The 18,034-nt window shown below is 36.0% G+C and overlaps 1 protein-coding gene across 21 annotated transcripts in view; it reads left to right on the plus strand.

Annotated features, from left to right (window-relative positions):
- The window catches only part of SLC10A7 (solute carrier family 10 member 7), a 166,853-nt gene that overhangs the window by 84,335 nt on the left and 64,484 nt on the right, over positions 1 to 18,034 (plus strand). The window contains exon 6 of one of the 21 annotated variants that reach the window (XM_058192574.1): positions 5,884 to 7,560. The exons of the other annotated variants lie outside the window; for them this stretch is intronic. Coding sequence (XP_058048557.1) covers positions 5,884 to 5,964 — 81 coding nt within the window. The 3' untranslated portion in view covers positions 5,965 to 7,560. Of the gene's footprint in view, positions 1 to 5,883; positions 7,561 to 18,034 lie in introns of those variants that run through there. 21 annotated transcript variants of the gene reach the window in all.

The raw sequence follows: 18,034 nt of genomic DNA on the forward strand, positions 1-18,034 counted from the left end.
CTGCAGCTTGCCTGAAGCTCAGCTTTGACTGAAAATGTTGATTTCACTTCTTTTAGCCTTGTTCTCATTTAGCGTTAAAACCTGCCTAGAGTCTGCCTTTTATTCTGTAATGTACACATGCATGTGTCAACCCCTCACACTCTTCTGATGTGAAGTTAAGGTGCTCAAAAGATATGCTAGTAATCTCTATGAATAATTGATTAGAGAAGAGTCTGGCAGTGTTAATTGTGAGGTGCAACTGAGTGAACGCCAAAACAAAAGCTCTTTGGAATGTTTCTGAGAAAAAAGAAAGGAACAGACTTGTAAAATCTTTAGTATTGAGCAACAGGGTCAGTGTGCTGAAGCGGAATTTAAGCAATGCTTTTGAATATAATGGGTTTTGACTTGCCTTTCTTACGTGCCTCAGTGCTTCATTGATTGAGAACTCATTTGTTAAATCAGCTGTTTGTTGGACCATGGGCTGTTGAAATCATTTCAAAAAACAAACCCCCTTCACTCATTCCTTTCTTTGTGGTTTTCATAATTCTCAGGGTCTTTTCCCCTTCAAAACTTGAAATATGAAATTCAATGAAATGTCATTAATGAGAATGGCATATGAACATTGGAATGAACATTGGCAATGGTCTTCTCATTGGGCAATGAAAAAAAGAAGTCAAGACTTATCTGAAATATTGATCACTTACCTTGTTAAATGGCACCTTTTAAATGCAGTTCAGAGCTTGGGCTCAAATATTTCAACTGGAAAAAGGTCTTCAACAGAATATACTGAAAGTGTAGCTCAAGATACACACGGTATATAGTATTTGGCTTTGGGAGATAGTTACACAGGAATTCCACATATGGGGTATAATTTTTAAGTTTTGATGGGTGGGTAGAGTTGATTAGTACAAGAAGTAGTAACTGCCTATTCTGCAGTACAGATTTCAAAGCTTAATTGTATATATAATGCTAAATATAAGAAAGATGACACTGAAAATAAATGAAAAAAAAACACTGTAACACAGAAAAGTGCCTTGTTTTTCTTAGAAAACTTGCTCAATTTCTTTTGATAGTTTTGATGGCTACAAGTAAGAGCTAAAGGAGATAATCTTATTTATATAAATAATGAGCTTAATTAAAGATGCTTCTTGTATCTGAGATATATGCTGAATTAATTAGTTGCTGGTTTCAGGACTGGAAAAGAATTATTGGAACACCAGTAATTTTTAATTTAGCTTATAACCAGAGTTCAGTCTACTACAGTATATCCTTCCAGTTATTGGATGTGTTTCTTGTTTGTTGCTACAAAGTATATTTTCTTCAAGTAGCAAGGTATGTTGAATCTAAAGTAGCTGAGACTGAGATTTTACTACATTGCCAGGAAATATCCATAGGGATAACATTGTCTTCCTCCTTCCTATGTTTATATAGGCTGATTGTAAGAGTTGCTTCTTTGAGGATGGGCAATTTAATTGCCATTGTTGATTTATGTCAGACCAGTTAGAAATATGTCTATTAAACTATGACTGTTATTTCTGTAGCTTTATGTTTTGGCTTCCTTATTTTTTCCTATTGTATTAAAAATGAAAATATTACATTACATAGTAGGTTACCATTCTAAGATAAAACCATCCTTACTTTTCAGCATTATAGTACTGGATAAAGTAATATATAGATTTTTTAAAATCCTGAATAAATAGCAAAATGTGAGTATTTTTAATTGTTAATTAAAAAATAATTATTAAAAATAATTATTAATTATTATTAAAGCAGTTATTCTGCTTTGAAGAAGTAATGTCCTGATTTTGGCAAGTAATGAGCTATATTTATAGGTCATTCACATCCCATCTCCTAGAGCAGTTTTTCTTAAAGGGTGGTCCTAAGACTCCTTGGGGTCTCCCAAGGCTCTCTTGGGGTCTATGAATGACATTATTTGCCAGCTTATTTTGAAAGATAATATAGTATTAAAATCCTATGAAGCAATCATGAAAAGTGACAGAAGCAGTGAATATGAAAATTTTAATTTTAATATGATAAATATTGTTATTAATTAATTAATTAATTCATTCATCACATTTCTGCCTACCCATCTCACCTAAGTGGCTAATACAAAAGCTTTTGGAAAATATAATCCAGTGGACCCAGAAGGAGAATCTTTTCCCACCTCTCTTGAGCTTCTACAAGGCACTAAAGATGTGGCTGTGCCATCAATGGTGGAGAATGGGATGTTTAGTGGAACCCATATAGTGGTTCTATGAGTGTGGATTGTTTTTAGACCTTGGTTGTGGATTGTCTTTATATGCTTTTTATTGGGATAGGTGTATTGTTTTTTGTGTTCTGAAATTGTTACAACCCTCCTAGAATCATGCAATTGAGATAGGTGACTATATAAAGCAGATAAATAAATTCCCATTAAAGTTTGAGTCAAATTAATGGAATCTGCAGTGTTATTTCAGTTCCTTTGCTTCAGAATATTAGCTGTAATTTTATGCCCGTAGGTGACAAATAAATTCAGTGTTTAGTAGTGATCATAAAAGTCTAAATTGCAAAATGTTTTGTCTGTCTGTCTCTGTCTGCCTGCCTGCCTGCCTGCCTACATCCATCCATCCATCCATCTAATGTACAGACTGTCCATTTCATTCACAGAATATGGAGAAAGAATTGATATTTTTCTTGTTTTCTTACATTCTCATTTTGTTTGCAATATCCTACTGTTAACGTTTAGATTGGATAAAGGGCACTTTAGGAGACATTGGTGGCTGACTCAACAAAAACGGTGGCCCAATGGTTAGAATGCAGTACTGCAGGCTACTTCTGCTGATTGCAATTTGGCAGTTCAAATCTCACCAGGCTCAAACTTGACTCAGCCTTCCATCCTTCTGAGGTCAGTAAAATGAGGACCCAGATTATTGGGGGCAACATGCTGACTCTGTAAACCGCTTAGAGAGGGCTGTAAAAAACTGTAAAGCAGTATATAAGTCTAAGTGTTATTGCTATTGCTGTTTGGGCAAAGGCAGGTTATGTGGCTCAGGGAAAGATCTGGAATGAAGATAGTGAAATAAATACCAAGGAATATTAGAGCTGAACCTAGTCATGCAATATATTGGGTTAATGACGATAATAGTTGCAATAATTGACTTGCAAGATATTCCCTAAATTAGAGGTCATATGTTATATAGAATAGTGTGAGAAAATTAGGCATTTTTGCTTTTGGAATATTGACCAAAACTGAAATGCTGCATGTCGCAGGAATGTAACTGTAGTGTCTACAGTTTCTTTATCTTGCAAAAACATTGGTGAAAATCTTTATTGACCAAAGTCCTGATGTATGGCAGAGGTCAATATATGGTGATAATCATGGCATATCACAGATTGTGAATTGAAATGTAAGATAAGTAGGAGCAAATGGTTACAGTCATACACTAATGAAATGAATATTTGAAAATATCTTATGTGTCTTTGAGATACACTATGACACCAGACAAACTATGAGGAGGAGGAAAGGAATGAAAATAGCTTTTATCAAAATTAGTTAATTAGTTAGTTTATTTAATCATTTATATTGCTGCCCATTATGCTTTGGTAACTCTGAGTGGCTAATAAAATCAAAAACCTAATTTAAACAATAAAAAATAAGAATAGAATAATAGCACCTAGAGATAAACCCATTTCAAACCATAAAAAAACAATCATATTGGTGGGCTTACCCAATCAGTGGACCTGAGGACATCCAAGCTGAGGGGACATCCAGCTCTTCAATTTTTTTACAGAATGTCAGCAATGTTGGGACCAATGAATCTCAGAATTCATGATGTTCCAGAAGGCAGGCACTGCAACATAAAAGGCATCTATTAAACAGTGCCATTTGGGTCTTGCCACAATCTAGAGTATGTCCAATCTGTCAGAGACAAAAAACAAAATTCAGAAAACTAATGAAATTATCAGAACTCACAGCTTCAAAAACGTTAGTCTTGGAGAACTGTTTCTAAAAATTGTACAAGCAATGAAAAGAATAAGAGTGGTGACAGTGTGGTTAGCAAAAGTCATTTTAAATATTATTTTGAATTAAGCTGAAGTCTGTTCAAATGCATAAGATTAATAAACATCTGAAACTGTTACTGTTTATGATGAAAATTGAGAAAATTACAGGTAGTCATTGACTTACAACTATTTATTTAGTGACAATTCGAAGTTATAACAGCACCAAAAAAAGTGACTCATGACTGCTTTTCACACTCACTGTTGCAGCATTTCCATGGTCATGTGATCAGAATATGAATGCTTGGCAACTGGTTCATATTTATGATGGTTACAGTGTCTTAGGGTTATGTGATCCTCTTTTGCAACCTTCTAACAAGCAAGGTTAATGTGAAAACCAGATAACCTTAACAACTGTGCTACTAACTTAACAACTGCTGTGATTCACTTATTTCTGGGTTCTATCATATCGCAAGATCTCAAATGGACAGCTAACATCAAAAACATCATTAAAAAAGGACAACAAAGAATGTTCTTTCTGCGACAACTCAGTAAGCTCAAACTGCCCAAGGAGTTGCTGATCCAGTTCTACAGAGGAATTATTGAGTCTGTCATTTGCACCTCTATAACTGTCTGGTTCGGTTCTGCAACCCAACAAGAAAAACACAGACTTCAGAGGATAATTAGAACTGCAGAAAAAATAATTGCTACCAACCTGCCTTCCATTGAGGACCTGTATACTGTATGAATCAAGAAGAGAGCCGTGAAAATATTTGCAGATCCCTCGCATCCTGGACATAAACTGTTTCAACTCCTACCCTCAAAACGACGCTATAGAGCACTGCACACCAGAACAACTAGACACAAGAACAGTTTTTTCCCGAAGGCCATCACTCTGCTAAACAAATAATTCCCTCAACACTGTCAGACTATTTACTGAATCTGCACTACTATTAATCGTTTCATAGTTCCCATCACCAATCTCTTTCCACTTATGACTGTATGACTATAACTTTTTGCTTGCAATCCTTATGATTTATATTGATATATTGACCATCAATTGTGTTGTAAATGTTGTACCTTGATGAACGTATCTTTTCTTTTATGTACACTGAGAGCATATGCACCAAGACAAATTCCTTGTGTGTCCAATCACACTTGGCCAATAAAATTCTATTCTATTCTAAACGTATCTTTTCTTTTATGTAAACTGAGAGCATATGCACCAAGACAAATTCCTTGTGTGTCCAATCACATTTGGCCAATAAAATTCTATTCTATTCTATTCTATTAACAGCTGTAACACGAAAGTTTGTAAAATGGAGCAAAAGTCACTTAACAACTGTCTTACTTAGGAACTGAAATGTTGGGCTCAGTTGTGGTGGTAAGTCAAGGAGTACCTGTAATGGAAGATAGAAGAATGATGAAAGTTTCTAAATATGGGACAGAAGATCCTGGGGAAGATTAGTTATGGAACAAAAGGAAAGAAATGAGACAAACAAAATCAACTGTTCCAGCATGAAATAGGGTATGATATAAATATGTTCCATTTAAAGAGTTGCTTGACAGTAAGATGGGTGGCTAAATAAATAAAATTTAAAATCAAATAAGAATGTGTATCTAATTTTATGGTGTCATATGTATTGAAGAGAGTTACTTAATTCTTACCATCTTCCCAGAGCCATTTCTGATGTCAAAAATGATGTGTTTGATAATGGAGTGAATATATTAGTGAGTTCATTATTTGTTGAAAACCTTACGTTTATTGCTTAACTAATCTCTAGTACTCTTTTGTTACACCAATATTAAAATTGATTTTAGTAATTCCACAGTGGTAAAGTAAATCAGAATTGTTGGATTGATCACAATTAGCTTTTATTCAATTGCTCTCCACTCAGTTCATACCATATCATTTTGCTTACATAGGTAACTTTATCCTCTATCTCCAAGGAATCAGTTGAATCTGAAGATGAAACCAAAAATCCTTCAATCTATTTCTTATCCTGAGAATCTACAGGATAATCTGCAATCAAATATAAATCTGTATTTATATTTGAAGTGAGCTATTTCATTACCATTATTATATTATACCATTAATAAAATAAAATCATTTTATTTAGTGTAGAACTTAAATAATTATCCAAGTAGTTTTCTTCCTTTTTATTAGCACATATAGCTAAAGTTATTATTACTGTTGTTGATAGAATTGTCTTTCTGTATTATTCATTGGCTGTCATTCAATCTTATTTTTATGGCTTAGAAGAGGGATAACATATTTAAATATATGAATATTTTACAAAATTCCATATTTTTTTATGATTGAAAATTTTGTACAGTAGCAGTTTATAGTCATTTTAGCAAATATGTGAAACAGGATATATTTTTCAATAGATTTTTTTCTTTAAAATTTCAAAACATTATAATCATTAGTAAAATTCTTGTATATGTGGAAAACTGCTAGGAATTGTGAAACAGTGCTTTTATATCTTACATATCAGATTAAGATAATTTTTAAATTTTTATTTAATATGTTAATCATTTATGAAATCCTAGAATAACAATAGACTCTTAAACAAATTTAATAGACAGTGTCATTTATTCCTAGATAACACGAATGGGTCATGAATAATAACAATCTATTCCATTTTAGGCATTGAAGTTTAAAAAGAATGTTAAGAAATGGGAAATGTCCAGCCTGAAACATGTCTGATTGAATGACCTTATTTTGTTTATTTTCCTGCTTCTATGGGAATTGATTTGAAATAGAAGCAAAACTGGCATTTTCTTTGAAATACGAAGGCACTGCAAAAATTGTGGACATCCGTTTTCACTAAAGTGCAGGAGCATTTTTTCTGCTTCCTATTCCCTGGTTATTGGATATTTCCTCCCACCTCAGAATAATGCCAGCAACCTTTACTCATGTCAACACACACATTGTTTAGACCAGGGCTTGTCAACCTTTTTATACCTACTGCCCACTTCTGTATCTCTGTTAGTAGTAAAATTTTCTAACCGCCCACCGGTTCCACAGTAATGCACAGTGTATCGTCATCTGCGAATGCCTCTCACACATCATGGATTGGGTTGGGGGGGGGCCGCCGGCTACCAGCTCTGCTTGTCTGTTACAGCTGGGTGGTGTGGGGGGAGATGCGCAAGCTATTCTGGGACAAGGCTCTTTTGTTTGCGGTCGCACTATAATGCCATTTAGTTTCACTTACGTAACGTGAACTAAACATGCGCGGGTGATACAAATAGTATATTTTCAGAAATTTAAATTGTGATGGAATTTTATGAAAACCTAATGAAAATGTTTTTAAATAATGCTATGAAATTTTTTTTAAAAGTCAATTAAATTAAAAAAAAGGAAAGTGCTTCAGTTTCGGACAAAACCCTACCGCCCACCATGAAAGCTGGAATGCCCACTAGTGGGTGGTAGGGACCAGGTTGACTACCACTGGTTTAGACTGTAGCTGCCCAATCTATTATTCATTGATTTCCTTAATTTGATTTATATGGCTATTGATCTTTGCAAATGCAACTGGCAGTGAATTGAATGAAAATATCAATACAATAATGAAATAAAATCTATTACTATTACTATTACTATTATTATTATTATTATTATTATTATTATTATTATTATTATTATTATTATTAACTTTATTCATTAAAAATGAAATTCAGTCAACTGAATATTCAAAAATACATCACAAATAGCATTGACTGGTGCTAATAGTTGATACGGGTTGCTGCCAGCATCCTGATATCTATTATTATTATTATTATAAAATTTATTTGCTGCCTATATTTCCATGGGCTATTCTAGGTGGCTTACAACAATAAACGGAAAAAGAAAAAGGAAGTTGAAACGAAGTAAAAGTAAAATAATAGACAATAAAATAAACAACAAAAAAGGTAATACAGATGGTCGTTAACTTACGACTGGTTGTTTTATGATCATTTGTGGTTACGATGATCTTGGAAAGCTGTTTCCGACTACCATAAAATGTTGCACCATGCTCCCCCACACAGTCACATGATCACATTTTGGACACCTAGCAACTTGTTCACATTTACAGCTAGTTACCAAGTGCCCTGCCCTAATATGATCCCTATTTGCAATCTTGTCTAACAGGTTCCCCAGAAAGCCAATGGGAAGCCGGCAGGAAACATTGCAAGCAGTGGCTTCCTGCTGAGAGGACTCCCTGTTATCTCTGGGTACTAGCTGAAAGAACTGCCTCTGGTGTGGTACAGAAATGGAACTTAGTTCTTTATGATTTAAGCTTCACTTCTGCACCCCATTAAATGTATTGATTCAAAATCCTTTTCTGCACCACATGGAATGATGTCAGCTCTCTTCCATGCACAGAAAGGAACTCTTCTAATGGGGTACAGCAAGAAACCTGAAATCTTCATGATTTAAGCTTCCTTTTTGCACCTCCCTGGAAGAGTTCTGATCTGTGCATGGAGGAGATCCCACATCCTTTCAGAAATGGAAGTGCAGAAATGGAGCTTAAAATCATGTATCCCACCCCACTAACTTTGGGAATGATGTGAAGCAGTCTTTGTAGGAAGGGTATGCCTTGCATTGACTGGGACAAAAGGTAAGTGGAGCAATTTCACATACTGCTGACCCCTGTAGCCAGTCAAGGCATCCAGAGACTCCTCCTATCCTGCACTTCGCTTAAGAACCTGTGCAATGAACTAGAAGAGCCAGGATATCTCATTTAACAACCTCTTATCTCAGCAACCAGGATTCTAATCCCAATTGTAACCATAAATCTAGAACTACCTATAATCAAAACAAAAGGATACGATTAATACAATCAGTATATAATGGAGTCACCTAATCTCCCAACCCTCATACATGGGAAAACAGCAAGTGGTTTCCAGAAGGTCAGAAGGGTCAGGGCCAACCTAATCGTTGGTGATATTTCACAAAGGGCATATTCTCTGAGTTTCTCAAGATGACATTTTCTAATTGATGGGACCATAGCATAGCATGTTCCATCTGTTGGGCATAATAGGTTGGGTAGAGACCATTGCAGAGAAGTGGTCCCCCAAATGACATAGCCCTATGCCATGGAGTATTTTATTAGTGAACACTGTAATAGTGAATACCACCAGGAAGCATATTGGGAATCAATGCAGCTCACAGAGCTAAGGTTTATCATGGGCATATCAAGGTATACTTGCATTGCCACATGCTGAACCAATCACAGCTTCTGAATATTCTGAATATGCTGTCCCTCTGCAGAGCAGATCACAATAGTCAGGAAGAGGCCAAAGCCTCAGTACCATATGTGGTGCCTCCTCATTTTAGAAGGGGCACATCTGGCAAACAATTTCAGCAGCTGGTCTCAGGTATCATGGAAATGGAATGAAATGCAATCAATGCTTTAGCTCCACATCCAGGCCAGTAACCAGAAAAGGGTCCAGGTGATAGACTTCCTCTAGAGCTTTCTGAGAGTGCAGTCTTCCCTAAAAAAATTTCTTCCATTTTTGATACCTCAGCAACATGAAATTATAATTATAGCTATTGGGAAAAGTGTCTGGCTGCAAAGTTATTAGCTTGCTGTGAATTCATCTTCACAGCTTGCAAGTCATTTTTAAATGTAAGAATCATGATGTCTTTACCGCCAGAGAACATTTCCTTGTAACAGCTACTCCATTTTTTAAAAATTGCTAATAGCCATACATGCATGTACAGAAATGGATGTGCAGATAAGAGAATACTACCAATGATATTCTTTTTCCCCTTTTCTATGTATAGTATGAACAATTTCTCTTGTACCAGGACCAATGATAGCTTAAACCAGGGGTCTCCAACCTTGGCAACTTTAAGCCTGGAGGACCCAAAGCTGGCTGGGGCCTTCTGGGAGTTGGTCCTCCAGGCTTGAAGTTGCCAAGGTTGGAGACCCTGGTGTAAACAGTGTTCATATTCTTCGAGAGAGCACTGATTGGCTCATTATATTTTCTGTGTGACCTAGCACTTCTAGATCTAATGAAGTGGTTTAGATTGTAGATGAGTTTCAAAATGCTCAGGAAGGGATTGGAAGAAATAAATACTATAATAAATAGTATGGCTGTATCATAGGTCAGGGATTTATTTATTTATTTTATTTATTTATTTCGATTTTTATACCGCCCTTCTCCCGAAGGACTCAGGGCGGTGTACAGCCAAGTAAAAATACTATATAAACATTAAAAGAAATTAAAGAAAAAAAATATTACGGTATCGTACGGGTCGGTGGGAGGCAAAAGGTAACAGCAGGCGGTCCCGTAAGTACCCGGGTCCTAAGCCATGGAGCGCTTTAAAGGTGGTAACCAGAATCTTGAAGCGCACCCGAAAGACCACAGGAAGCCAGTGCAAACTACGCAGGATTGGTGTTACATGGGAGCAACGAGTTGCTCCCACTATTACCCCCGCAGCTGAATTCTGGACTAACTGCAGCCTCCGGGTGCACTTCAAGGGCAGCCCCATGTAGAGAGCATTGCAATAGTCCAAGCGGGAAGTGACAAGGGCATGAGTGACCGTGCATAAGGCATCCCGGTCAAGAAAGGGGCGCAACTGGCGCACCAAGCGTACTTGGTGGAAGGCCCTCTTGGAGACGGCCGCCAAATGATCGTCAAACGACAGTCGCCCATCCAAGAGGACACGCAAGTTGCGCACCCTCTCCGTTGGGGCCAATAACTCGCCCCCCACAGCCAGCTGCGGCTGCAGCTGACTGTGCCAGGGTGCCGGCATCCACAGCCACTCCGTCTTGGAGGGATTTCAGCTTGAGTCTGTTTCTCCCCATCCAGACCCGTACGGCTTCCAGACACCGGGACAGCACTTCGACAGCTTCGTTGGGGTGGTCCGGGGTGGAAAAGTACAGCTGAGTATCATCAGCGTACAGATGATAACTCACCCCAAAACCACTGATGACCTCACCCAGCGGCTTCATGTAGATGTTGAACAGGAGGGGCGAGAGAATCGACCCCTGAGGCACCCCGCAAGTAAGATGTCTCGCGGTCGACCTCTGCCCCCCTGTCAACACCGTCTGTGACCAGTCGGAGAGATAGGAGGAGAACCACCGATAAACGGTGCCTCCCACTCCCAACCCCTCCAACCGGTGCAGCAGGATACCATGGGCTATGGTATCAAACGCCGCTGAGAGATCTAATAGGACCAGGGCAGAGGAACAACCCCTATCCCTGGCCCTCCAGAGGTCACCCACCAACGTGACCAAAGCTGTCTCCGTACTGTGACCGGACCGGAAGCCGGACTGGAATGGGTCTAGATAGACGGCTTCATCCAGGTACCGGGGAAGCTGCCATGCAACCACACTCTCTACAACCTTCGCCACAAAGCGAAGGTTGGAGACTGGACGGTAATTTCCCAAAATAGCTGGGTCCAGGGAAGGCTTCTTGAGGAGGGGTCTCACCACCGCCTCTTTCAAAGCAGCGGGGAAAACCCCTTCCATCAAAGAAGCATTTATAATTCCCTGGAGCCAGCCTCGTGTCACTTCCTGAGTAGCCAGCACCAGCCAGGAAGGACACGGGTCCAGTAAACATGTGGTCGCATGTAGCCTCCCCAGTAACCTGTCCATGTCCTTGGGAGCCACAGTCTCAAACTCATCCCAAACAACCTCAACAAGACGTGCCTCTGCCATCCCACTTGGATCATCACAATTTTGGTCTAAACTATCCCGAAGCTGAACGATTTTATCGTATAGATAACCGTTAAACTCCTCAGCATGTCCCTGTAGGGGGTCATCCCGCCCCTCCTGATGAAGGAGGGAGCGAGTCACCCGGAACAGGGCGGCTGTTCTCATTGACAAGCTGTTTCATTAATACCACAATATTTCATTAATATGCAACAACCAGCCTCTTTCTCTCCTTGGGTGTTTCCATTTGGAATAGGAATCATATGAAAACTGGATTGTTAAACCCTAAAAGAAGCCTAAAATATCTCCCGACAGCAGCAGCAACAACAAAAAAATAGATTAAAAAATTGGAAAATCTGCAGCGCAGATACATGGTTTACTATTTATATTTCATGTTATTTCTCAAAAATGTTTCCTGTTCCTCCTCATTATCCTTCTCCTATGATTAAGAGTTGAAGGTATTGGTAGTTATTTGATTCAGAAGTATTAAACATTTATTGAATATTATTTTATTCCCCAACCCAAAAACATTAAAAATTGTTTTATTTGTCATGGTTTAACCTGTGTGGATTTTTATAAATTAATAGTTTTTAATCGCCAGGCAATGCAGCTGGTAATGTATAGCTATTCGTGCACTTCTCAAAGATATCTTGAAATCAGTCACAACTTATAAGTAATACTACACCTTAACAAATAAGAAACAATATGTGAATCATAATGCTTCATTCCTGCAAGATCAGAAAATCATTTTAGGGTCAAACTCTCTTTAATATTAAATATGTAGCATGTAGCTGAACGTTCTGCTTTATAACCTTCAAGAAAATATATACTATACTGATTTGTGCCACTGCACATTAGGAAGAGATTTAAACTTTTCCTGAAATTCCTGCTGAAATCCTTATTGTGGTACAGAAGAAAGGGGAAGGGGAATTCATTCTGACAGACAGATGAATCTCAAAAATGTCTAGAGTGAAATTTTAAACATTATCTTTCTGTATTCAGGTGGTTCCAATTCAGCCAACATCTTCAGATATTTAAAGTAAAAATAAAGAGAAGTCCTTACTTGCATACTGCTTAATTTAATATAGTGTGAAAAGAATCCTTAGACTTCAAATATAAGATTCACACAAGATACAGAAACCAGTGTGAATGCTGTAACAGCAGTGAATTTCAGGTTTTAGGTAATAATTAGAAGTGATGTACCTTCTGCTTTCTCAGAGAAATATTATGAAATATACCAGCACCAATTTTTGCATCAATAAATTAAAAGGAAGTGTATTGATTTACAGATAAGTCACTTAGAATAGTTTATGGACAATCTTCAATTTCTCATAAAATATTAAATTTCTTGTATTTGGGGGATGGTAAATGAATATGAGATTGTAAAAATAATTTGCCATGAAGAGAAAGAAAATGTGAAATAAATTTTAGGCCCCCATTTTCGTAGTTAAAATAAGCCAGTTTTATTCTCCTTTCAGTATCAAGTATCGGTACTTGATACCATTGTGTTCGGCTACAACTCCCATCATGGATATACTTCATGCTGTCTGAGAATGATATCAGTTGTAATCAAACATATAAGTAAGTAACATATTGGGAAGAGCTTCATGGACCAAGGTAATTTGTATGCAGTTACATATTTAGAAACCTACTTATGTTGCAAGTTTGTCTTTCTATTGTGGTCTCCTTCGATACAGAGCCTTTCCTGGGAGTTGAGAATGCATGAATGACTATTTTGTTTTATTGGGCACTGCTCCCATTAATGTTAAACAATAAATCAGTTTTTCTTCCTGGTTTTCAGTTCCCAGGTTTGCCAGTGAATTAGAATTTCTAAACTATGTTCCTTTGGTGACTTCTCAGGTTGGATTCCTATTAACCACTAAAAGTGGTCATGTTTCTTTTTATAAGAGTTTCTGATATGAATACATATATTTAATTGTCTTCATTCTCCTGAACTGATCATGAAAACATCTACAAAATATCTTTAAAATATGTTTTTTCTATGTTGCTGATCACACATTTACTCAATGCCATCAGTGAAAAATCAGAGCAAATATAATTGCCCAAAGTACTGAATTACATTCAGTTTTTCAAGTGTATTTATAAAAGCTGAAATAACAAGCTTTTTGAAAATTTCTCATATATTTATATATTAATTCTCACTGGAAAATAGTACAGTTCCAACGTAGTTCTATTATACTATGCAGATGTAGTATGAAACATCTCTTGAAGTTTATTTAAAGAAAGAAAAAAGCAACTAAAGTTTTAGTTTATACCAGATTTCAATAAATTTGAAGTGAATGAGTGCTGTGGAAATGTAGTTTCCGCAAATCTGTGTATTCTCAAGAGATACAGGATATAAATTTGTAAGGTACCAGCTGGTGCATTCTGTGTATAAAACATGAGATTATATCTCTTGTAATGTTACAGTTGTGATAGCTGTGGAAATATATTTAGAATAATGAGTAGGAAATTGGGAAAAAGGATACAATTATCGAAGTATTGGATATTGGCAGAATCTTGATGACATTAATATTTTTGTAGTTTAATTATTAAACATTTATTAAGCACTTTTTAAAATATTTCATTTAAAAGACTATTTAAAAGTAGCTTTTTTGGATATTTATTTATATAAGTTGACTTTAGCACTGCCTGATTTCAGATTGAGTTTCAGCTTTCTCTTCTCATGATGTTTTATGTCTCTCTATAAATTATATATAATATATGGAAATATTTCCTTTCTTTCCTCAGAAAGGTCTGGTTATGTTTACATCTGATTCCCTTCAACCAAATATTTTTTAAAAAAATTAAAATATCATAATGCAAAAGAAGATAATTGTGTATTTTTTGCAGAGTCACAATATTTTAAGAAGTTCATCTTTGTTTTTCTTACGACTTTCTTAACAAAAGAACTATTAAAATCTTTAGAACCTTATACCCTTTTAAAAATAATCCATTGTTGCTAAGTTTTTTTAATGTCCAGATTATTATTTAAAAAAACAAAAACTAAAGAAGACAATCAAATGCAAAACTGTGTTTTTTGTTCTTTTTTTTTTTTCAAAAATCCCTGACAAACCCATGACACTTGGTACTGCTACAGCTGTACAGAGCTATTCATAATTGATGATGTGGGGCCAGACAGGCAGGCAAAGAGCCCAAGCAACACAAATATAGATTACCATAGTGTGAGGTTTGTTTTCTCTTTTATAAAATCAGAGTCACTTAATTCCAAAAAAAGAGGGTTTCAAATCACCCTGTGCTGCTGCCCTGCATTATTTGTAGCTGGAGTGCTTGAACAGTTCTTAACTGATATCAATAGGGAAAACAGTGTTTAACTTTGCTTTTAAAAAATGAATAAATCAGTTTTACTATTTGTAGTGAAATGTGAGAAAACTGATTACTCACATGTTAATGATAAATAGTGTTGATTTCTTAGTAAATCACACATAAGACTCAGATGTAATGCTTGCTTTTAGAAGCCAATAGGCTTTTAACTGTGTTCTATTTTTCTCTGTGCTAGAAAAGGTAACATTCATCACCAGAAGTCAAAATAGCTCAATTTTGTATATGCTTTTAGCAGCAGATAAGCTCAGTGTAACAATACTCTAAAGCTCTTTTTTTTCTTTTGAACCTAGTGGGTTTATTACGCTGTTTCTCATATGGATACCTTCACTGATTGGGTGATATTGCAGCCATAGAGTGCTGTAGCTGAAAGAGACTTTTTAGTTCACAACAGAAACCCAGATTAAAGCATCCCAAACAGATTATAGTCCAATCTATGAATATACTCAGCAAAGGAAAGGCTACCATCGATTGATTAACTACTTTGATTGTTAAGAATTTGTTATTATGTTCAAATATGGGATTTTCCCTTCTGTAATTTAAATCCTTTACTTTGGAGGCTTGCCCACTGGAATAATAGAGATTAAGTCCGGAACGTCTTTTGTGTAACTTCCTTTCAGACGTTTCAAACTACCTTGTTTTCTTGGTCTTCTCTTTTCATGACTAAATATTCACATTCGTTTATTAGACAATGTGATTTTGGTTTCTATTTAGTAATTTGTGTCCAGAGTCTAGAGGATGTCGAAATACATATTCTTTAACAGACTAACAAAAAGATGGGTTGCAGCAGAAATACTGATGCATTAATCAACTAATCTTCTGGTTTATCCTTTATTTGGGGGAATAGAAAAGTGATAGAAACAGAGCTTAATTTTAGATAGGGTATAAATGCACTTTATACCCTATCTAAAAGTTTTTTGAATATACATTTTTGTGACCATGACTACATGTTAACTGCAGTTCATTTATGAATGGGAACAGTACAGCTAAACTAAGTCTTTTTATTTTAACATAACAGTTAAGGAAGTACTTTACTGATCAGTAGACTATTTGAATTGTTCCAGGACTGAAGATCATTGATTAATGGAATTGCTGACATATCCAGTATTTGCTTAGCTCAGCTCATGCAAGACACACAAGTAGAAAATAATGGAAATAGAAGTACCTTCCATATTCCTGAAAACAGGGTGATAAATTCATCAACTAAAAGCCACACTGACAAATGATAGTAAGCTGCAGTTTGTACAGAGAAGGAACCAGACCATGCAAACCATAGTAGTACTAATGTGGGAGAGCTATTAAAAGCCGGAACAGCCTAAGGATAGCTAAGAGACTTTTGTGGCACTGTCTTTTGAAGGAGTAAAATTCATGCACAGAAACATCTGGCACAAATTCTACATGAGAGCAAAATGTTTACCACATACTCATCCTGTAATAGACGGAAAGATATCAAAGAAAAAAGAAGAAGAAAAAAGAAATGATGGACGTTAATGTACCCCCATCCCCAATAATGAAAGAGATAAAAATTTGCTGCTTCAGATGACTCATTGGGAAGGGGAGAGACCACAGTATGCATCTTGGCAGCTGTTCTTTATTGAAAATATGATAAATGCAGTACCAGTATCATACTGAGTTTGGTTTATTAAGCTGAAATGGGGGAGATAGGAGAATTCAAACCGCAATAAAAGGCTGATGCTCATCACCTAATTTTGGCTGGTTTCTGTCTGCTAACATTGCTGCTGTTCAGGGTAGGCAATCATGCCTATTTTTGCCATCAGTTCCTAGAAAGAAGACCAGGTATAAATGCACTAAAGTGTTTTCAAGCACAGTGTGACTGAAATGAATGTGGCTACTGCCTCTGTCCTTATTTGGCATATTTTCCTCTGCACATCTGGATATCTAGAAGAGCTGCACAGACTGATTTGTGATGTTCTGTCAGTATCCTTTTTGTGGTTGTATATTTGATATCCTGCCTCTTCTGAGTCCTAGCATAGCCCTATCGCTAGCATAACTTTACCTGTATTAATTAATACCTTCTATTGATGGGAATCACTTCTATTTAGGCTACATTGTTCTAATTGCAAATAAATGTATTAATGGTGGCAAAATAAAAAACTGGCTTGGCAGTGACAGATACCTTGAAATGTGAAAATTTAGCATATGTTTATTTTCTAAAAATATACTGTTGGAACCTTAGAGTAACCTTCATTTTATTAGGCAGATATTAAAAGATTTTTTTTCTTAGCTATAAAATTAGAAAGGACAAATGATTGTCAGTGATAACTGTTTGCTTAGAAAGGCTGTACACTCTGGTTTGGAAATAATGATGAGTAGTCATACTGGAAATGGCATATATTTCACTTTCTACCCAAAAAAACCTGCTAGCATTAATTATCTTTTTATAATACATTATTTTCATTTATTGTATTGCCTTTGTCACCATTTATAATGGGTTAACTTTCCAATGTAAATTTTCAAATATGAAATCAACATTATACAATTTCTTCTTAGCTTGAGATGTATTTTCTTGAAAGTAATATAGCACCATCTAGTGTAGAAAATAATTTTATTTTTATATTTTTGCAACCTCAAAAGTTAATTAGTGATACTTAATCTGGCTAGTACAAGAAAAACAGTTGTATTAGCACAAACACCAACCAAATCCTAAATGTTTCTGCCAGGTATCAGCTAGAAAAACTGATATATGTTTACTTTTTCTTTTATAAAAAATCATTATTTTCTAGAACCACAGAAAGAGCTAATATAAAAAACACAATCTAAGTTAATATAATTTTGCTTTAGTGGTGTAGTATTGTATACTAGTAGCCGCTTTCATAGAAATGCTATTGTACATCCTTAGTATAAATCTAGCTACATGCACCAAGTTATTCTAAGGAATTTCATATAATTTCCTCTTATAATAAAAGTTTTATCACCATAACATAGTAAATTTCCGTATAGCTGCTGTGAATGTATGCAAACAACTATTATCTCACATGATTGACATCCCATGCCTGATCTGCTTACCTTCCTTCAAATTATTCTAAATATTCTGAAGCAAGAGAAGAACTAATATTGAAGGAACA

The sequence above is a fragment of the Ahaetulla prasina genome, chromosome 8 (assembly GCF_028640845.1).
Source record: "Ahaetulla prasina isolate Xishuangbanna chromosome 8, ASM2864084v1, whole genome shotgun sequence".
In the NCBI taxonomy this organism is placed as follows: Eukaryota; Metazoa; Chordata; class Lepidosauria; order Squamata; family Colubridae; genus Ahaetulla; species Ahaetulla prasina.